This window comes from Talpa europaea (assembly GCF_964194135.1).
Source record: "Talpa europaea genome assembly, chromosome: 1".
Classification (NCBI taxonomy): Eukaryota; Metazoa; Chordata; class Mammalia; order Eulipotyphla; family Talpidae; genus Talpa; species Talpa europaea.
This window is the reverse complement of record NC_140073.1, coordinates 155,441,977-155,458,078: the sequence shown is the minus strand read 5'-3', so window position 1 is coordinate 155,458,078 and position 16,102 is coordinate 155,441,977. Positions and strand designations below refer to the sequence as shown.

General features: G+C 55.5%; 1 protein-coding gene across 2 annotated transcripts in view; it reads right to left on the bottom strand.

The window, feature by feature from the left end:
- Nucleotides 1-16,102, bottom strand: part of TRPM8 (transient receptor potential cation channel subfamily M member 8) — a gene marked incomplete at both ends in the record, with an annotated part of 50,115 nt that overhangs the window by 12,340 nt on the left and 21,673 nt on the right. For both annotated transcript variants that reach the window (XM_084240935.1, XM_084240934.1), the window contains 9 exons: nucleotides 1,008-1,185; nucleotides 3,200-3,371; nucleotides 4,409-4,550; nucleotides 6,160-6,251; nucleotides 10,574-10,790; nucleotides 11,780-11,892; nucleotides 13,231-13,376; nucleotides 13,873-14,002; nucleotides 14,774-14,869. In XM_084240935.1, the coding sequence (XP_084097061.1) occupies nucleotides 1,008-1,185; nucleotides 3,200-3,371; nucleotides 4,409-4,550; nucleotides 6,160-6,251; nucleotides 10,574-10,790; nucleotides 11,780-11,892; nucleotides 13,231-13,376; nucleotides 13,873-14,002; nucleotides 14,774-14,869 (1,286 nt within the window). The remainder of the gene's footprint in view (nucleotides 1-1,007; nucleotides 1,186-3,199; nucleotides 3,372-4,408; nucleotides 4,551-6,159; nucleotides 6,252-10,573; nucleotides 10,791-11,779; nucleotides 11,893-13,230; nucleotides 13,377-13,872; nucleotides 14,003-14,773; nucleotides 14,870-16,102) is intronic.

Genomic DNA, 16,102 nt, shown 5'->3' with positions numbered 1-16,102 from the left:
TTTTGTTTGGATTTTGGCCACGTGAACGCCCCTTCTCCAGACTGCCTCGTCCACTCTTCTGCCAGTTTCCTCTCAGGCCATCCTCCTCAATGTGTCCCTTTCTGTGTTTGGAATGCAAAGCCTTTGTTTCCCAGATGCAAATACCCACCCAGTCTATTGTGTGTCATGTGACATCACCGGAGGGACCCTTTGTCTTAAGCATTTGTTTTGTGATAGCAAATGTGTTTATTTCGTCTGTCATGGTTTCTGGGTTTCTGGTTTTTGATGCAGGGTTTCTCTTCCATGCCCCATTGTTGTCAATTTGTCTTTTGTCTCTAGTGTTGTCTGTCTGTGCCGGCATTCCCGGACTTGCAATGACCGCCTCTCTGAAAGGAACAGCATAAGCGAGGGTGCCCCCACTAAAACCATCCAGTGGGTGTTTGAAACCCCCCTAAGAAAAATGACGGTGTGTGGGGGGTGATAAACATGATATTCTAAGTGTACTAAAGAGAACTGTCAAAGGCAATAAAGATACATTAGCTGCCACCCTATCCTCCCACCTCGCTAGGGTGAGCCCAGAGGAAATACACTCTCCTCACTCTGCCCTTGTGATTTGTATTTAAACTGAAACATTCAATTAACTTTTCTGAGTCCTTTAAGTCCTCAAACCCATCCCACCAAGTCCCGTGGAAAACAAGTCCTAGCAACGCGCTCAAGGGCAGGGCAGCTGCCGCCAGCCACCTTCACGGGGCCTGGAGAGGCCTAGTGGGTGCACACTGTGTAGCCAAGTGTCCTGAGGGCCTTCCAGGAACTTGTCTTCGGTGACAAGTGAACTGACACACAGCTGATATTAGTACTTTGAATGTGGACCCTGTACGGTTCCGCCCGTCCAGGCCTCCAGGCCCCAAAAGACTCCCGACACCAGCGCCTCCCAGGTGGACCTCTGCCGCTCTGCTCCAGCCCCTCCAGCCCCGCCGGGCGTGGGGTCCGCACAGCAGCCGCCCAGCGAGCTGTGACCAAGCACGTACCCAAACATGGCGACTAGCAGGTTGACCAGCAGGATGTTGGTGGAGAGCATGTAGATGCACACGAGCGGGATGGTGATCCACTCGGGGAAGCGGGGAAGGTTGTGCTCATCCAGCTCCACGCACAGGGGCTTGGACTCATTCCCAGTGAAGGTGCAGTGGGAGAAGTCGTAGGTGGTACCTGCAGATATAGAAAAGCCCAGCGTGAGGCATCCCGGGAGGGCTGTCTGGGCACCCCGGGGAGACGCTAGACAATGGCCATTGGCCACGCCATGTGTGGATGCTGGTCCACGGCACTGCATCCTAACACACGATAGCTGGGGAATTACCTGCTCGATAGGTATTTATTGAGCAGCTACTGTGAGCGGGGGCCTCAGTGGGATGAGAGCTAAAAGGAAGAGCAAGGTAGACATGGTCACTGTCCTCAAGAAGCTTCCAGTATCTTTGGGTAGGAAGACAATCAACCACACAAGTGTATGATTTCAGCACCTGAGAAGCACTAAGGATACACACAGTGTGTGCGCCATGGGCAAAAGCTGAAGTTAATCCAGGAACAGCTTCCCCAGAAGGAAACTGAAAACAAAAAAAAAAAAAAATGAGAAGTGGGGCAAGATGGTGCCCAGCCATCCAGAGAAGGAACAGCACATGCAAAGGCCCCGTGGTAGGAGGATAGGAAACATCTGTGGCGTATAAGGTGAGTGGTAACCACATGCTAATTTTTTTATCTTTATATTAAAACCAGTGGGTATGGGGGTAGACTGTTTCCAGCAGAAGAATGCCACAGCAGAGCCTCTTTATGGAAAGATCGCTCTGGCCACAGCACAGGTCACAAGGAGCCAGAGGGGGCACCATGTGGAGGCTACAATGCAGAGCCACGGAGATGGCAGCACCCTAAGTGCCCACTGACAGAGGACGGGACCAAGATGCTGTGTCCACACCACAGGATGCTGCTCGGTCACAAAGCAAGATGCAAGGTTGCCGATGACACCAAAATGGAGGAAGTTCAAGAGAATTATACACAGGAAGACAAGTCAGAATGACAAATATTGAACATTTCCACAGCCGATAATTTGATAAAGTAAAATACTGAGAAAAACTAGGGGACATCGTAAGCACCATGAGGGCTCTGTGGTCGAGAGGAAGGGGTGGGGTGTCAGGCACGGTGTGGGCGGGAATTCTAAAAATAAACAAGTAAACAGCACGCAATTCCCAGAGTGGAGGGTCTGGGAAGAAATGGAGCCCAGAGGATGGCGTCTCCGGCCAGGGGAAGGCAGGGGTTGTAAGTGCCTGCCCCGGGCTTGCCTGGGCGGCTGACGTGCACCTGGTTTCTCTGACACAGGACAGAGCGCACACGAGTCAGCGCCTCCCAGGGCACACGGCGCCTTCCTGCACCGCCTGCCACAACTCAGGCCTCGGGAGCTGCTCCCGTGGGACTAACACGGCTCCATGCCGGCTGCCATGGGGCGAAGGCACCCCCTGCACAAGGGCAGGCCCGCAGGCCAGAGCGGTAAGGACCAGGTGCCACCCAAGGCTGCGGCAGAGGCGCTGTCTCTACAATGGTGGGAGAAGCTGCAGCAGGAGCACCAGGGGGACCGCAGAAGATGGGAGAACGATCCAGAAAACACTAGGGAGCTGACGAATGGTCCCATGGGGCAGAGAAAACACTGTGATCATTTTCTCGAGGCAGGATAGGACACACAGCCCAGGACACCCTCCGTATCATAAAGATGCTGCGGTTGCTCACTTGAGAACACACAGTCTGCACACGCCCCACCTTCCTCCTGGAAACTGGGCATGGGCAGATGAACCCCACCTGTGCCCCAGGAGCTGCGTCTGGAAGCACAGGTGGTGGCCACCCCCGGGACTGTAAGTTCCAGGTTCCGGTGGAAAATCCTCAGTAATGCTCTTTTTTAACAAGCGCACACCGAGTGCACATAGGACAGGGCCCACTCGGTCCACAGCTTGTTGCTGTTGAAAAGATGAGAAACATTAAAAAGCTTCCCAAACTGCAGGCTGCAGGCTGGCATGGCAGGGCAGGCAGAAAACCCTGCTCGGGAGTGAAGGAAAGGTTTGGAGGGGGTGTGTTTGCTCCCTGGGACCCCGGGGTCACCCGCGGGACAGAGCAGGGACCCTGGGGGCTGGTCCTAGACTACGTCCTCCTGCGCTGCCTCCACCCAGGGCCACGCCAGGCTTACTGTCCACGTCGCTGGGCACCTGGCCGAACATGGCTAGGTAGGGCTCGTAGATGACCGAGCGGAAAATCCACGTCCAGCGATGCTCGTTCTGCCGGAGGATGCCCTGCCGGGCCACGCCGAAGGCCACCATCCACACGGCGAACAGGAACAGGAAGAAGAAGACGTCGATCAGCTGTGCAGGGGACACCAGGCGGGGTCAGCTCTGCGCCGGGCTGGCCGGAGACGGCGGGGTCGGGCAGGGCCAGAGTCACCCGCATTCGTGGGCTGATTCTTAATAAGGCCATCACCAGCCCCCGGGTCTACGCTCCATCTTCCAGAATTAAGACTGGCGGGCGCTCCTGCTTGCAGGCCCCAGGCCAGCGCGGCAACCTCGGGAGGACGCCTCACCACAAGGGTCTGTCTGCCTGGGAGCGAGGAAGGGCCGTCCTGGAAGGACTCACAGGAGGGCACCCCGCTCCCGGGTCAGGATGCCCACTCCAAAGCCTGAGATTATTTCCTTCTCTCTTTTTTAAGGAAAATAGCTTAGTAGACGCGAGGGCAGAGTCTGGCTTGTTTGGATTTTGCATGACTTCACGGGGACCTGGAGCCTCAACATGCTTTGAATGAAAAGCACACGCGTGGCACAGGCCGCCCCCGAGCGCGTCCACATGCGGCTGATGACGCAGACGCGGCGCTGGGGTTGGCCGTCTGGAAAGTGAGCTGAGGAAAGCCACGTTGTCCACGTGTAACCATCTTTCTGTTAAACGCCTCTACAACACAGTGGGGAAGTGTCTCCCATCACCGCGTTAAGGCTACAAGGTTGACCCCCACCCCAATCCTCGTCTGCTCCTGGCTCCCCTGAGTCTCTAGAAAAGCACTGACCCCCTTGGGCCTGACTGTCCTCATCTCAGAAACGGGCCTGACGCCCCTCTCCTGCCCCGCTCGGAGTGGGCTGTTAGGACTCAGGGGAAAGCCCCAGCGCAGGGCAAACTCTGAGTGGGCAGATAAGGGCCTTTATTACACGGGGTTCTTATCAGCGGGCCCCGAGTTACTGCCGGCGCCTCGCGGTCATCCTGCGTTAAATGTTAACCTGGGAGAGGCCCCTGATGGAAGCGCAGCTAGGAAAGCAAACCTCGCTGATTGTGCAACACAACCGTCCGTCCGCCTCAGGCCTGCGCGCGCGGGGAGGGGCCGGGGCAGAAGCGCGCGGCTCAGCGCCTGTGTCCTTACCATCCTCTGCAGCATTATAATCTTGGGCCCCAGGTTTCTGCTCACAGTGAAGATGTGGATGAGCCTCAGCGTGAATATAATGTAATCCAAGCAAAAGATGACGCGTCCAGAATACAAGGAGGTTTTGTCAGAATGGCGGAGCCTATGCGAAGAAAGGAAGCAGCAGGCGTGAGCTGTGGCCAGAGGCTTTCAAAGTTTCTTGTTTTAAAAATCACCAGTGTGAAGAAACAGAGAGAGCTGAGGACCCGAGCGTGAGCGGACCGGGCAGGGAGACCTTCCACCCCTGCATCGTTGATGGTCGAAGGTCATGGATGTCTGCCCTCATGGTCTCGGGGAGAGACAAGCAAGTCACACAAAACTGAGCTTTCGGGGGCTCCCTCTGCTTTCCCTCAAACGCTATGCGGGGACCCAATCCCAGTCTCGAAACGTCCTGGCTCACGATTCTGAAATGACCCTGGTCCCGCTGGGAGCTTGACCACGCCAGGAGGCCCATCACTTACCTGGCTCACACCAGCTCAGCAGATGAACTAGCCACCTGCTAAGGTGCTAACTGAAGCCAGATGCACTGCCTGCCTGGAATGCTCTGGAAGGCCAGCCCACTCTGAATCAGAGGCTGGGCTTTAACCCAAGCAGAAAAGGGGGCACTCGAGGAGGGAACGGAGTCCTACAACCTTCCGGCCATAAAGGAGCACTCACTGAGAACCATCCCATCCCCAGGAGATACAGTCCTGGACCTCCGGGCCTCTGCCAAGGAACTGGGCTCACCAGAACCCCGGCCTCACCCCAGAGCCATGTGGGGAGGCAGCTGTGAGCACGCAGAGCTATGAGGCATCAGTCCGGGCCTGGGGCTTGCCTCAGTTTCTCTATCGCCTGGTCTGCATGTCCCCTTTTGCCTCAGCTGTGACTCCAGATGGCCTTTTCTAGTGAGCCACGCAGAACCTGGGGTGGAGGCGCTCGAAACTGGGAGGGCAGGCTCCAAGCCGCACCATGTGTGAGTTAAGGTATTTGAGGAGGTCACAAGGCCCAAGATGAAGTACAGTGCAATATTAAACACTACCATCCTCCAGGCAGGGGACCAGCAGGCATGGGGTGGGATTCTAGAACCGGCGGCAATCACTGGAAACCTTTGAGCGACGCTTTTGACATTGGAGGGAAATGCACGTCCGTCTCCCGCCACAGCCTGTGCACAGATTTTTCAGAGATGTCCCCTGTCCTCTCTCTCTCCTGGCTCAGTGCTGGGGCTCCCTGCTAGCACTGGCTCAGCCGGGGGGTCTGCACGAGGGTCGGATCCCTGGGGGGAGTGGGCTGGGGTGGGTGTGCACGGTCCTGCATGTTGTGTTTTGTGCTCTGTGTTTTGATTCTTGCCTGTTTCTGTCTATTTTACATGAGCATCATGTTCCTGTTTGAAGAAACAAAGAGAACTTCGGTTTGTTAAAAAAGAGAAACACCCTCGTCCTTCTGTACTTACCTTGATTGCTTGATCTCCCCCAGGTCTACAAGGACGCACAAAGGGGAACACCATGAAGACCCGCTTCTTGATGGCAGGTCACAACCCTTCTCGAGGGGTCACCACCCTCGGCCAGCCCAGCTGGGCCTCTAAGAGGCAGGGTCCACATGGCTTTTGTGGCCGTTTCTAAGGGGGAGGGAGGGGCTTCTCTTGGACTTGAAAACATCAAAGGTCTTTTCTTCACTCTTTCGCCCAAGCATCCCCAGACACCTGAGCCCGGGGGAGGGGGTTGAGGACCACTTACCGGAACACGATGCCCGCGATGAAGTAGAAAAGCCCAAGCGTGTCCATCACGTTCCACAGGTCGGTGAAGTAGTTCACCCCGTTCATGTACCACTGCAGCACAGAGGGCGGGGGGCCGTGAGCCGTTGCACACGGCGGCAGCACCACCGGGCTGTTTAACGCTCACACGTTTCTTTGTGGATCCATTTTGAGCAACGATGGGCAAGTGAGCCCCACCCAGGCGGCCCCAGGGAGAAGGGAAAGCAGCCTCACCTCACGCTGCCCTTGTTATCGTGTGTTGCTGACAAAACCAAGAGAAAGGGTTCGTGTCTCCTGACTGTTCTTTAAAGGTGCAGCCGCAGAGAGAGGGCCATCGAGGGGGCCGTATGGCCCCCAGGCCGCCGTGTGCGGTGGTGCAGGCTGCGCACTGCACAACGCTGGAGGGTGATAGCCACACTGATGCCATCACAGATTTGTGCATCCATTGAAAAATCTTTCCAGTAGATGGCAGTGAAACATTTCAACAAAAAGGACCTGTTTTTCTGTTTTCAAATGGCCCATAGGTGCTGTATGCGGCACCTGTGAGGACAGACGTGGTCACAGAAACGACTGGCCGGAATGGCAAGCCTCCGTGATCGCGTCCCCTTGCTCTGTACGTATCCGTCGCACAAAGAATGGGAAGAAAGCGAGTCAGGATTTCCTGAGCTGTTCCTGGCCAGCTTCTCTGGAACATCTACTAGATCTGGGTGACACAGGGTGGGGGTGCTCATCCACCCCTAATTGCACATCCTCTGAAAACGCATGCGCGGAGAGCCGGGACACCACACGCCCGGGCGATGCGGGTTCTCCAGGGACCCAAGGACCGTGGAGAGAGACTGTGTGTGGAAGATGAAGCCTGACAAGGGCTGGGGGAGTCAGACGAAGCACACCCGAGGGCAGGTGAGGAGGCCTCCAGGCTAACTCGTGAAAGACAGGAGGGTGAGGACGAAGAACCAGTAGGAACGTGGCGCTGCCCAGCTCCACTAACTGACCTCACTGGCCTGACTCCCTCCGGCCAGTCGTCGGACGCTACATGACGTGACATTTCCTAGCCTGGTATTTCCTGAAGCCAAGGCTTGGGGGTGAAAAACTGCCCAAGGACCAGGTCTCAGGTTTCTGACTCTTCACTCTCACGGCATCAAACATGATACACCAGGACTGTATTTTATACTCAGATCCTGCAGAGCTCCTCCGATCTGCGATGCGGAAGGGATTCCCGAAGGATGATGGGTTTTTCAAGAAGCATTTCCTTTCACCCACTAGCAAAAGCCAGCAGCAACCAGGACAGAGTGGGGGCGCCAGTGCGAGGCCAAGCACCACCCCCAGGCTGATGCACCTCCCTTCCAATCCGCTGAACCCAAAGGCAGTCAAGGTCTGTCCACTTGGGTGGTCCCTGGGATGCTGACCACCACCCCGTGGGAGCCATTTGCAAGAAGAAGAGGTCAGGACCCAACTGCCTGCCGCCTGTCCCCCCCTTTGAAGCCCAGTGGGGAGGCCCAGCCCAGCTTGCTCTTTGCTCACAAAACTTCCAGAAGCCTGACCCCCGTGATGGGAGGACTCGAAATCGATTAATTCTGAGTCTCAGAGGCCCCACAGCAGTGAGCCAACACTTTCCTAATGAATAGGGCCTCTTTTCTGAATGGAAGCCCCAGGATGGGCTAAGTCATAATATACCAAGACCGTATTTCATCAGCTCTCTCAGCCACGGGGGCCCAAGGGTCCTGCATACTGAACAGCGCTCTCCGTGAAAGAGATGCAACGTATTTGAAATAAGCATCCGCACTCTGTCTACTGGACCGAGGAGTTTTTTAACAATTATATTTGCACATATTGACTGCCTGGGTTAAAAATGCCAATTCAGCAAACCAGCATCTGCCCCCGGGCGAGGGGCCGTAGGGACACGCGGAGGAAGACCCTCCTCGACACCGGGACACAGCGTAGACAGGGGACGTGCTAGCTGGATTTGGCAAGTGCGAATGGGGTTAATGAGGTCAGCACCAGCCACAGAATTGATCTTTCCCGGGAGCCAAAGGGAGGACGCCAGAGGAGCCTGTCTGCGCACAAGAAGGGGAACAGCGACCCCAAGTGTCAAATTCTTGTCATGACAAGGACCTCTGAGACCGTGTTCTGCGCTGGCTCATGGAACAGAACCTAACCCAGCCCGAACCCTAAATCTAACTCAAACCCTAACCCTAACTCAAACCCTAACCCTAACCCTAACCCTAACCCTAACCCTAAGCCCACACCCCAAGCCCATCTCTCCACCTGACCCTAGTCCTAGTGTGACTTAATACCCACCTAAACCGAGCAATGCAAGCTTGCCCTCACACGTGCCTTTGAAAGGTGGCCAGCCCACCCTGCAGGGGAGTGGAGGGAGGGTGCAGAGGCCAGACACACCAGTTTAGGAGAAAGGGACGTGTAGGACCCCATGCGGGCCCAGCCCCTGAGACACGCCCAGGGAGGAGCCATGAAAACCGTTGTGCTCCCTCACTTTCTCAGGAGAGGGGCCCATCCTGGTTTAAAGGTTGACAGCCTGCTGCCTTTCTCTGCTTCCCAGGATATTCTCATCCGTGGCTGCTGACATGCAGTGGGGAGAGAGAGGGAGAGAGAGAGAGAGAACTAGCAAGTAAAAAAATAGCAGCTGTAGAGGGCACTACGGGTAGAATTGTGTCCCCCCCAAACTTGTACACTGAAGTCCTAAACCCCATGGACCTCAGAATGTGACCTTGTTTGGAAATGAGGTCATTGCTGATGTAACTAGTCAAGATGAGGTGACACCGGAGTAGAGGGCCCTGATCCAACGTGACTGCTGTCCGTACAAGAAGAGGACAAGACATGCACATGGAAGAGTACCACGTGGGCATGAGGACAGGGGGAGTGACGCACCTATGAGCTGAAGCAAAGATCACTGGCACGGCCCCAGAAGCTGGGGAGAGTCTGGAACAGGGTTCCCTTCCCAGCCTCAGAAGCATCCAGATCTACCAGCCCCTTATCTTGGACTTCGGTCTCCATGAGACAATGAACTTCTGTTGTTAAGCCCCCCAGCTGGAGATGTTTTGTTTGGGAGCCCTAGCAAACCCATCCAGAAGAATCCAGCCAACCAATCCAGAAGATTCAAGCAAATTCATCTAGAGGAACCCAGTAAATAAACACAGAAGAATCCAGCAAATGAATCTAGAGGAATCCAGCAAACTAACCCAGCAGAATCCATCAAGCTAATGGCCTGGCAGACTGTGAGCCAGAGCAGGGCCATTGGCTCTATGATCTGGAGTCACAGAAATTCTCAAATGTCAACAGGACTCTGCCCGGGAAAGAGTTGCTGATGGACAGAAATTGTGATCATGGTCCACCTTCAACACTGACATGTCATCCATCCTATTCTCCCCCACCCCTGGCGGGACCTCCCCTCTCCTAGGCAAAGGAAGTAGATTCAGGGCTCTGGGGCCAGGACGCCTCCAGCCCCTCACACTCGGGGCCGGCATCACTAATCGATCAAGACTCCCTCCTACAGACAGCAGGCAGCGCCTTGGAATCTCTCTCAACCTAGGCTTGCCACACACGGGCTACCAGAATCAGCACGATGTTGAGACCAGCTTAGGATTCCTATACTTGGCAGTGGCTCTCTGAGGTCAAAAAGGGCATTCCCTGCTCCTGGAGCCTCCCGGTGCCCTGGGCACAGGCCTCACGAGCTGCCAGCCCAGCGCATGATGGAAGTGCTGCGCTGGTGGTTTGGGCTCATGAGGGAAGCAGCAGGACAGCCACAGTAGTTCTCAAGAAAGCCGTGACCCGCTAAGTCAGCGAGCACTCCCGGGGCGACTTTCCCTCACGGCTTAGGGAGAGCACTGCCCTCGCCCACAGTTGTTCAACAACTCACGGCACAAGCTCCCTTGCTGGGGCTAGAGAGCTGGTTCAGTGGTGGGGGAGGACATTTTAAAATGCAGACACTAAGAAACTGCAGAAAAACACCATGGATAATTCACACCGACTCCCTGCAGTCCATGGGGACACCAACGACTTCCCAACGCTGTCACTGACGGGCGGGCACCACGGTGCTCTCAGCGCCCAAGTCCTCCCAACTCCCTGGCCCTCGTGGCTCCTCTCCCTGGGGGTGGCGATGGCAGGAACCGCGCCTGAGGACTGGGCAGATGTGCAGCTCAGGTCTGCTGCTCTCTGGACACACACCCCCAGTAGCTCGCCCAGCAGTGAACAGAATTAGGAGCCAGCCAGCGCGAGCCTGGTGCCCAGGGGGCTCTCACTCAGCTGGGATACCCACTTCATGGCGTCCGCCTGGAGGGAACCAATGGCCACACTTCAGGCGCCGCTTCTGCTCCTCCTTGGCTTCAGGAGGATGCTGGCCGTGGAGGGGGCGGGGAGGCACCATGCTGGGGGGGACCCACCTGTCTCACTTCGTCACAGAACAGGACGAAGACCAGGACATAGAGGACCAGCTCGGGCGGGTGTGGCACGGCGTGGAAGTCCATGAGTAGCACGTAGGCGAAGAGCAGCAGGAAGGCGATGTAGAAGACCACGTTCCAGGAGAAGACCACGAACGGGGAGGTGAAGAAGGCCACGTAGTACCACAGGAGCTTCTTGTGCTTGTCCACGGGTTTCTTCCTGCCCCAAGAGCAGAGAGCCCCATGGCCGACCTTGCCAGTGGCACTCGAGGGGCAGCACCTCCTTAGCGGAGCTAACAGGGCCCCACCCGGGGGGATGGCGGGATGGGGGTGGTGCACGCAGCCCAATGTAGCCTTCAGCGTTTTGATCCACAGATGGGATTCTGGTGTTTTTTTTTAAAGATTTATTTATTTTTATACAAGAACCGGGGTACAGGCCAGATGTGCGGGAGGGTGAGAGGATTCACCAGAGACAGAGCGGGGAACAGAACAGGCAGACTGATGAAATACACTGCTGAGGGGAGCAGCGGGCGAGACAGGCGAGATCCGCTGTGCTATGTGGGACCCTCGCCAGCCAGCGCAGATCAAACCGGGGCTGCAGAGGCTGCGGACAGCTTCACAGCACTGTGCTCAATTGCTTGTGCCACCAGAGAGGCCCCATAGATGGGAATTCTGTCCTGATAATGAGGGTACACCCCCACCTCTACCTGTAGGCAATCGAATCCTCGGGGAGCCAGAGGAGAGCCCAGACCTGATGTGTGGGCACAGAGCCAACCAGCTGCGCCCCAGGTCTAGAGTCATTTACATGGGAGTACCCAGATGTGTGCACACACACAGAGGCAAGTGCACACACATGTACACACAGATGTGTGCACACACCAGGGTGCATGCACACACCGACGTGTGCACACACAGGGATGTGTGTACACACATGCACACACATACATGCACACACGGGGGGTATGCACACACATGCACACAGAGATGTGTGTGCACACAGGGGCATGTGCGCACACATGCACACACTGATGCATGCACACACACAGGGGCACATGCACACACAGATGTGTGGACACACAAGGGTGCATGTACACACATGCACATACATGGCTCTGTGTATACACACATACATAGGACGATGTACACACACATAAACACACACGGATATGTGCACACACTTGCACACCAGTATGTGCCTCAGTTTCATACCTAAATGACACGAAGCCGCAGCCAACCAAAGGAATGATAAACAGACACAGGATGATCTTCCAGTTCTTGGTGTCTCGGGAAATCTCTCCATACCATTGCTTGGAAAGAAAATTCTATGGAAAACAGAGACAAAGGACAATGCATTTCGGGAGGGAGTGCTGCCTTTCTTCCCAGCCCTCGCACCTCCCCAAATAAGGAATTCTCTGAATAAAGCTCCTCTATTTAGATTCGTTCCCTGGACCTGAGGGGCTTTGATAAAACTTAAAATTCCATTTGATCTTTCAGCTCTAGCCCTGCTCTACACAAACCCCTGGTTCCATGCATCTGGAAAACAGATTTTTCCATGCGTGCTGATGAACTGCATCTGGATGACACCCCCAGGCCTGGTGAATGTGGGCAGGAGCCTTGGAAGCCTCACCGCACCCAGAGCTCAGGGAGACCAGCCGATGGGCTGAGGGGCCTAAGAAGCTAAGAAGCTATGAGCAGAGCTTGGCACCTAGACTCCCAGCCATCCCATCCCAGGCCACCTCACTCCATCCTGCCACCGTGCAGAGGCCAACACAGAGCACAGCGAGGCCCAGGCGCCCTAGCCCGGGATGGCCATCCCTCCCAGTCCAGCTGAGCTACAGCATCAAACAGTGTTTTCATAAGCACTGGGCTAATTATTGGCTGCACAGGATGACAGGGAAGTCCCTGTGATGGGCAGCCATAGTGAGATCAGTTACCAGCACTGCTGCTTCCTAACAATGCACCCTGAGGAACGTTCCAGAACCTGCATGAGCTCCAGAGTCCTCCTCGTGAGCTGAGAAGAGGAAATGTGACCACCTCGTAAAGGGTGTGGCCACCCATGGCGGACACCTGCCCCTCTCGCTCCAACCCCAACATCCTTCAAATCCAGACGCCCCCACCTCCAGCTGGGGTCACGGTGGAGATCTCCCCGCAAGGTCCTGAAATGCCATGGAGTCACCTAACTGCAGAAAATCCCTGCCCGGCCTGGCCCATTCCTGCGGTTTCTCAAGGCTCTTGCTGCTGCAATAACTGCAACAGGAAGAGCTGACGGGAGGGCAGGCACCTCTCCCTACGCTGAGTCCTACAGCAACCCCTGCGGCCCCACATGCCCCATGCAGCTGAGGAAGCCAAGGTTGGCACTCACGTGGGACGAGGCCCACAGGATAGGGCAACGGAGACGGGGCGGAGACCCCACCAGAGGCCAGAGACCCAGCGCGTCACCGCACGCAGGACTGCTTACTTGGCAGAAACTCAAAGAACATTCTTTCTCCTGCACCGTCTCCTAAAGCCGTCTCTGCCCAGGCCTACAGGCCGCCACCCCTGTGACCTCACCCGCGTCCCCTGCGGGCGCGTCCCAGAGAAGCGTGTTTCTGGTATCAGAGCACTCGGTGCTGGGCAGCCACTGTGTCCCGGCTGGCCCGGAGTGCGGGCGGCGCTGTTACCTGCACCCCCGGCTGGGCGATGAAGTGCTGGTCCGTCGCCTCCACCGCCAGTTCCAGGCAGTTGCTGCCACCCCAGGCCTCACAGGAGTAGACCAGCAGCTGCTCCGCCAGGTCCTCGTCATTGCTGTAGCACTCGGTGAACAGCTCTGCGGGCGCCAGAGAGGGGCAGAGGAGGCACTGGCACCGGTGCCCAGGCCGGCCCACGCCGAGGCCTTGAAGGCTGAGCCAGAGCTGAGCACTGGGGGGGGGGGGGGCTGCACAGTGGACTGAGGTGGAAGACTAGGGGCACTTTGGGGGTAGGAGAGCTTCGGGGACTGCAGGGGACCGCAGCGGGGGGAGTCCACAGTATTAACAAGAATGTAACACGGTGGTACTTCACCACCCAAGAAAATATATATACAACTGAAATATTAAAAATCTCAGGTACAATCATTGAATTCACTAACATAAGCCTTGACTATTTTGACCATTATTTGCATGTTGATATTTTCTTGCATTGCCCACCCCAGAGGCCCTCGGCCTCAGCTGCAGCCTCAATCAGGCCAGGGGGGAAGCCCAGACATGCCACTGACCCCCGCCTCCCAGGCTGTGCACCCCCTGACCCACCTGTGCCCGCGTGGGGTTCCCTCCCAGGAGACTCACCAACGGCACGAGTCTCGTATTCATTTGCCAGCTCCTCGGACTCCCCAGCAGCGTTGATGTCATTCTTCACCTTGGCCAGCGTCTTCAGGAGCTTGCTGGCCCCCAGGGCAGCCAGCGTGCAGCCCTTGGTCTTTCAGAGGGGTGCAGAATGTCAAGGTCAGTGTGTCATCCTTGAAGCGGTCGCATCAGCATTAATGTCAGTCAAGGACAAATTCATGGTGAAAGCAGGAAATGGTCAAGTCTGAGCAGCGCACAAAGATTCAGAGCAAAGTCTGCAGTACACCCCAGCCATCTTGGACCCGAACATACACACACACAGGCTTGGACGTGGAATCAGCTTATTAAAGGGGATCATCAAGACACATGCCAGGAGAAACAGACAGCAACGCGGGGAGCCCAGGACTCGGGGCTGGGGGTGGGTGCCATGGGGGGAGGCCTGGCAGCCAATCGGTGAGGCCGGGTGTGCCAACTCCATATCCAGCATCCAACCTTATGCTCTAAAAATGGCAAATGTCACCTCCTTTGGACCCACATAGATCACTGACAAAACCATTATGTGATGATTCACATGAAAAAATCTCAGTAAGAATTTTGGACAAGCCCTACTGTCTGTTCATGTGCAACAGAGCCAGGTAGTCATTGTTTTTAATGAAACACAGAAACCCCATCCACCTGGCAAATGATCACACACCTGAGAAGCAGGTACCTACTGGTGCCTACAGGTGCACAGGCAGCCACCTTCCAGGGAATCCCACCCAAACACACCTGTGCTGGTGTGGAGACAGAGGCGCAGCCACGTCTGGCTGTCCCGGGCCTTCCATTTTATGTGGGGTGTGTCAGGGGAGGTGTCAGTCTTGAGAAGGTCGCAACTCCTGCAACAAGGCGACACTGGACCGCTTACCTGCTCCCAGATGACCTTGGAGAGCTCCCTCTTGTTCTGAAGGACAGCCCAGATGAAGAGGGCTTGCAGGGGGTGCCGGGTAATCGGGGATACGTCCTGGGGGCAGGAAGAGACTGTGGTCAGCGCGTGCCAGGGAGCCATATTTTCGGAATGAAAATGGGGTTCAGGATGCCCTGGGCGAGCACCGCATGGTCACAGGACTCAGCAACTTGGGGTCTGATCCATTTTAACAACACAGTGAAGTGATTTTTATGTCTGCGACTCACCAGGTGGTACAATCTGACACAAAATCTTTCATCTGCCATAAAAGACAACGTCCTATTAGATGGAGAGATATAAAGGGTGAAAAACGTGCTGATAGCAATTTAAAAACTGAATGCCTTCCAACGGGCCAAAGAGAAAACCATTTCTTCTCATCACAAAAACCAAGTCTCATCTGGAAAAATCGTACAGCCCCAATTCTCCCTTTCTTGCAGATTAAGTTCAGTGAGCACAACACACGTCTGGGCCTATTTCTTTGGAGTGTCACTTGAAGCTTCAATTAGAGTCCAGCTCCCAGTCCACATCCCATAGCCTCCAGGGGAAGCTTCTCAGATAGAAAACAATTCAACGTATACATTCCTTTTAAATGTCAACAGCGTTTACCAAGCTCCAACTGCTTCAGGCATAGTTCTGGATACTGCCAGGGTTTTAACATAAATAGTGTCAGGCAGAAGTTTTCGAAACACTTCCAATCCCTTTCCGCATCTAGCTGATTGAGATTTTTGCACACACACACGCGCACACACACTGTAAATCACATATTGACGAAAGACCATGAGCTAGTTTGAAGCAATCCCAAGTCAAGGATTCAAGGCAAGCAGTTCTAGTGAGAGGTGATCCCACAAAAGCCACTAGAAAAGAGAGGGAATGAGACCCCAAAAGAGAGAGCCCAGAAAGGGGCCGCATCAGCGATTGTCACGGTGGGTGACTGGAGCTTAACACAACCCTCTGCAGCCCAGGAGAGAACAGAAACCTCGGAACCATCTCCTCAAGAGGGAGGCAGCTGGGGTGTGTGTTCGTAGACTCCAGCCGTTGGGGATCTGAGCCGAGACGAGGTTAGCAGGGCTGCAAATGCGTGCGACTGGGCCCTGGGCGAGCCTGGACTCAGCAGAGGGCCTGAGATCCGGGCACTGTAGCTACATCTTCTCAAATGCAAACCTGGATTCTCCTTTGGAAACACTCACTGCCCTTCTGAGCCTCAAAAGAAGACCTAGCACTTCTCTGTGCTTTGCCCGACAGCAGAGAACAACACTCAGCAGGCCATGTGCAAAAGGCTAAGACGTGAGC